General features: G+C 46.2%; 1 protein-coding gene across 1 annotated transcript in view; it reads right to left on the minus strand.

Annotated features, from left to right (window-relative positions):
- Nucleotides 1-5,302, minus strand: part of DRD3 (dopamine receptor D3) — a 25,721-nt gene extending 20,419 nt beyond the window's left edge. Inside the window, exon 1 of the mRNA XM_019527700.1 lies at nucleotides 5,009-5,302. Coding sequence (XP_019383245.1) covers nucleotides 5,009-5,290 — 282 coding nt within the window. The 5' untranslated portion in view covers nucleotides 5,291-5,302. The remainder of the gene's footprint in view (nucleotides 1-5,008) is intronic.
- Between the last annotated feature and the right edge of the window lie 11 nt (nucleotides 5,303-5,313).

Here is a 5,313-nt window from a genome sequence, read left to right on the forward strand (position 1 = left end):
GTGTGTGCAGTGGGGCAAAGCAAGTGGCCTGCGTGCTTTGTGGCCCCCAGCCACCAAGAAGTTGGACAGCTCAGGGGAGATACCCTGAGCAGGAGAAAGCTTAGGAGGGCATCTTCATAGATGCCCGTTGAATTAAACTGGTAAGAAAAGGATACTACAGACTATGTATACTGATTTTCAGGTTTTCGGATTTGGCATCTAATTGGCTACTGGGTCCTTTGGATTTAAGTGGCAAGTGAATTTGGATTGTTATTAAACTTCAAAAAGACAAAAAATGTTGGATAGCTCTGTTATGAAGCATCCACTCCTGCCACTGTCAGGATCAGGCCTATTTGTTGCACTGAAGGTAACATGGGCCTAGGCCTACCAAGAAAAACTGTAAGCCCCCCTTAAAAAGGGAGGCTCCTGGGAATGCAAGAACTAATTCCTTGGGACAAATAAAAAGAAAACAGGGAAAGCAGTCAGGGTCCTAGGTTAATAACAAGGAAGCTGAAAGGGGGCACTGAGCAGTGGTCACAGGCCGGTACCAAATGCCCCCTGAATGACTCAAAGAAGTCTGTGGACACTGACCAGGGAAATTCTGCCTGGAGATATGAGCAGAGGAGTGAAAGGAAAACAGCCCCACACTCACCCAGGGTCCCCCCAGCCAGAGCCTCCTTCCTCTTCTGGTAGATGGCCAGCTTGGCTAGAGCCAGGAGGAGGTTGACCAGGAAGTCCTGGGGCTTCCTGGGGCTATGGGTGGGAAGTGCACAAAAGATAAGGTACAGGGAGAAGTACAGCCAGAACCTCAGCAAGATGTGAAAGGACCAGACACAGCAAAATGTCCCCACAGTCCCTGGAGGTCCTCCTACCTACAGCCTCCTTCCTGGTCAGGTATATCCCTAGCTTGGCTACAGCCAGGCGAAGATTGACCAGAAGGTCCTGGGGCTTAGTGTGGCCACAGATGAAGAGTGCATAAATAAAAAGGTGTGAGGAGAAGTGCAGCCAGAACCTCAGCAGAAGGTTCTGGAGGAGGTTGTGGAGGGGCTGTAGCCTGGCGCACTCCTGGTAGGCATACACCATGGTCTCTCTCTGCTTACAGAAGGAGCAGGTGTCAGGGGAGTCCATGAAGTGTGCCAGGTACACACCTGTGGTGCCAGCTCCATGGAGGAGCTGCCAGCTGAGATCCCCAGTGGCTTGCAAGATCAGGGCAGAATACCTAGGCTGGGCTTTGCCCTCACCCTCACAGAGCGTGTCCCACCGCTTGGTGCTGTCAGGGTCAGGATACTGGGCTACATAGATAATCAGTCTGACCTAGTATGGCATGCTTATGTTCTTATATAAAAACCCAGTTCCTGCAAATTTTATACATTATTTCTAAGCACTGATGCTGTCTCTTGGAATCCATGATCAACAATGAATTGGATATGAACATGAAGTGGAGAATCACTTTGATAATAGCTTTATACCCACACTCAGTTGGAAGATCTTTTGTAGATCTTACCATTCACAGTATTGTGCTTCCCAGTGTTGCTCATTATCCTGATAGTTCTTCAGCCAGCTGATTTGCACCCAGATTTCAAATCCTGCCAGATACAGGTAATGTCTACCTTCTACGTTGGAAGGAAAAAAACTTCAGAACGTGGGTACCATCAACGCAGAAAGGACAGTACACATAGTCCAAGGGGTTCTACATTTTCTTCCATTGGCTTTACAGAGATAATGAACATCAGGAATGACAATATTTAATCTTGCAGAATGTCACAGAGGAGAGACATTTGGAAAGACAAGGAGCTGTCTAACAATATTCCATGATAACCCATCTACTCTACTGGCTCCAGAAGTCAGGTTAGCAATGGAACATAATTAATAGTATCACAGGCAGTGAAAGATTTATAGTAGCAGTGTCAGTAAAGGGAACTGAGCTGTGCTTACTGCCCAAAGGCAATATTCAATCTCTATGATGAAAAGTATTTCTATACCAAACAACCCAACTGGTTAGGAGATGAGAAATTTGAGACTATCAGATGTTGTTATAGTTGGCCTGCTACCACCTTCTCAAGATCTTTCTCTGACAGACATGGCTATAGGCTGAGCAACAGCTGGCTAGGACATTAAGGTCCAAGCTAAATTTCACAAGCAAGGTCAAAGCCGCAGATTGTTTAAAGGTTCTCTGTAGATCACATAGTAAACTGTTTAACAAAGTGCTTGAGGATCCTGCAAGGCAAATGATTTGAAAAATATAAGGCCTTCATCTGTCTTTGGTTGCTCCATAAATTATAAGCAGGTTCCCGATGCCTTTCTTGGCAAAGGGGGACCACAAAAATAGTGATGGTAGAGAATCATGATTCTGTAGATTGAGTAATCCATTCCAATCTTCTTTGGGAATAGTTGGCTGCTACTGACTATTATATAGAAGCCCAAGAGACAATGAAGCCACAAGGTAGGATAATTTATTTTGTGAACAAAGGAAAAAAACAAATAACCCCTTGTACTTGAGCATTTCATCGTGGTGTTACTACAATCTCAAAAAATCATTTATTTTATAGGAAGTGCTGTGTAAAACTCAAAAAAGTAGACTAGAATGCAGGACTCCTGGGTTTTCTTTCTGGCTATTCCACTGACTTTAGCTTTTCCTTTAGAAAAACATTTTACTTCTCTGTTGTATGTCAGTTTTTTGCTACTGCAAGGTGGGATGCCTTCTCACTCTTGAAGCAGAACCATTAAAAAGCACGGGAGTGGAATTTGGTTTCCTTCTATGTTTCAGTTTCCTAGCCAGAAAATGTTTGGGATAATAACACTTTCCTAATTCACAGTTTTTTTGTAAACACTCATAAATACATTAAGGTTTGTAAAGTACTTCAAAACCCTGGGGTAAAAGGGACCCTACATACAAAGCATTACTTGTTTGGCCTGAGGTTAGATTTCTGAAAGCATTTTCTTTCACTATTAAAACTCTCTTCACTCTAGTCTCTCTTATCCTATTGTTTATCTTCACATTATTGCTTATGCTTTCTCATTCCTCCCCTCATTTTGTCTTTCTCTCCATCTTTTTTCTCTTAGCCCTCTTAAGATGGAAAAAATCCACCATTTTAATTCTGCAGATTCCTTGTGTGAGCTACAGAATAGCTCTGTATAGATTTTTCTACATTTTTCTATTGACTTCATTAGGAGCATGATCTGGCATGGAGCATGGTATTACTCTTATTTTTGGTCCATGATAACATTCCATGAATAATTAACCATCAGTGTCACTATTAATATGGCCTACTCTTACAACAGATCCATCATTTCTCCTAATCACAGCTTCACTGTGATTCTACGGTGGACACAGTGGACACCAATTTAGAAGAATGACAACATAAAGAAAACATTAGTGGAATAATAGGTCTCTGAACTGCTCACAGGTCTAGCCAGGCTTAACACCTACTAGCAATAGTCATTAGCTGTAATTGTTGCTTTTCTCAGATAGGGACTTTATTCACATTAGTGCAAAACAGTTTGTAATGGCCCTGCATGTAACAAACTTTTATATATTTCCATTAACAAAAAAACCTGAGCACAGGGTTGCCCAGTATTTGGGCTTCACTGTTCTGTGGGAGAGGTTGAATTCTGCAATGCTTTGCACTATGTATGGTCATTTACCTCAGTAAGAACAGTATTATTTCACCCCACTTCGCAGTGGTTTAATTGACTGCACACAATACAGAACACCACGGAGCTGGGGCCCTGGTCTTTCCTCCCCTCATTAGGCCAGCATGTATGAGGAGGTCAGAAGAGGCTAGCCCAACCCCCTGGCCAGTAGGGCTCTTGAACACCTTCTGGAAGACATGCATTCAACTTTCCCAGCCTCCTTCCTAGGCCAGTGGGGGCATATCTGAGCACTAGGTTTTGCCTGTGGAGTTGTAGGAATGGTATGAGACAGTGTAGCACAGGGTGCAACTGCCTGATTCAGTAGCGACCATTCAGACTCTGCCTGCACTGCTGTAAGGGTCAATCCGAATGTATCCTTGAAGTTGAAGCCTGATGCCCATCTTCACCATAAAACTCTGAGCTTAGGCCTCAGTAGCCATCCTGCCTGGGCTGTAAGCTCTACTGAACTCCTGGGTACCAGCTCATGTCCTTGCTTCACTCTTCTTGGCAGTGAACTTACCCCTGCACTGGAGGCTTTGAGTATAGGAAGTCCTCCAGTAATGATCCTGGCATTCTCTGCTCCTGCCATCTGGCCCTCTGCATCCCACTTACTGTCTCTGCTGCCCATAATTAGAGGCAAGCCCAGAAAGAGAGACAAGCTGTAAGCACAGAGAGTCCTAGGAGGGGACTGCTTGAGGAGCAGGAAGCACAATATAGGTGACTGCAATGTAGGCCAGAAGGGGTGGGCACTTATTTGGGCTGGCCGTCCACTTAATAAGTTTTGGTAACCTGTTGAGGGCCACACCCCTCTCTCTCTTTCTCTCTCTCCCTCTCCCTGTTCTTCTCTCCCAGGTCTGTGACCAGTATGGAAGCCTGAACCTGCCCACAGCTCTAGCATCCCCTTTCCTTCCCCCCAGCATACCAAGAGTCCACCCACCCACAGCTTTGGCACTCCCCATACAGCCCTGAGTCCAGGCCTAGCAGCTGCTGGCCACATCCACAGCTGCCCAAACACAGCTGGCTGCTTCTGGGTCAAGGGTCCAGGCATGTTGGGGTGAGGGGCTGTGCTATAGCTGTGGGTGGGTTCATGCTTCCACTTCTGCACTAGTGCCAGCCCTGACCCAGAGAGAGAGAGAGCAAGCACCTGGCACACCAGAAGCAGCCCCAGCTACTTGGCACCACACAGCTGCCAGAGCCACTGCCCACCCATGGGCCAGATCCATTCACTTGGTGGGTGCCCAAACACAGGCCAGACCCAATCCATTGGTGGGCTGGATCTAACTCTTGGGCCGTATTTTTCCCAAACCTGGTACAGACAGACCCTGACTGCATTTTATTCATGTATAAATGCAAAGATAGTATTGTGGCCATTTAATCTGGCCAAGCATGTGCTTACCTCCAGGTACACCACCCAGGGCATCACCAAGGTGGCCACCAGCAAGTCTGCCACAGCCAGGCTCACCACCAGGTAGTTTGTTGTGGTTTGTAGAGTGCGTTCCCTCAGCACCGCCAGGCAGACCAGCACATTCCCAAAGACAATGGCCAAAATCAGGATGCAGTAGCAGAGAGCATAATAAGTATGGGAGGGTGGCAAGCCAGGCTCTGTTGAGTTATCTTGGCCACAAGGGGCACAGCCAGTCATGTTGAGGTAACTGCCAAGTCTGACAGAGAGCGCCATTGGAAAGGCAAGAAGAAGCTGGA

The sequence above is a fragment of the Gavialis gangeticus genome, unplaced genomic scaffold, assembly GCF_001723915.1.
Source record: "Gavialis gangeticus isolate Ggan-Ray unplaced genomic scaffold, GavGan_comp1, whole genome shotgun sequence".
NCBI classification, from domain to species: domain Eukaryota; kingdom Metazoa; phylum Chordata; order Crocodylia; family Gavialidae; genus Gavialis; species Gavialis gangeticus.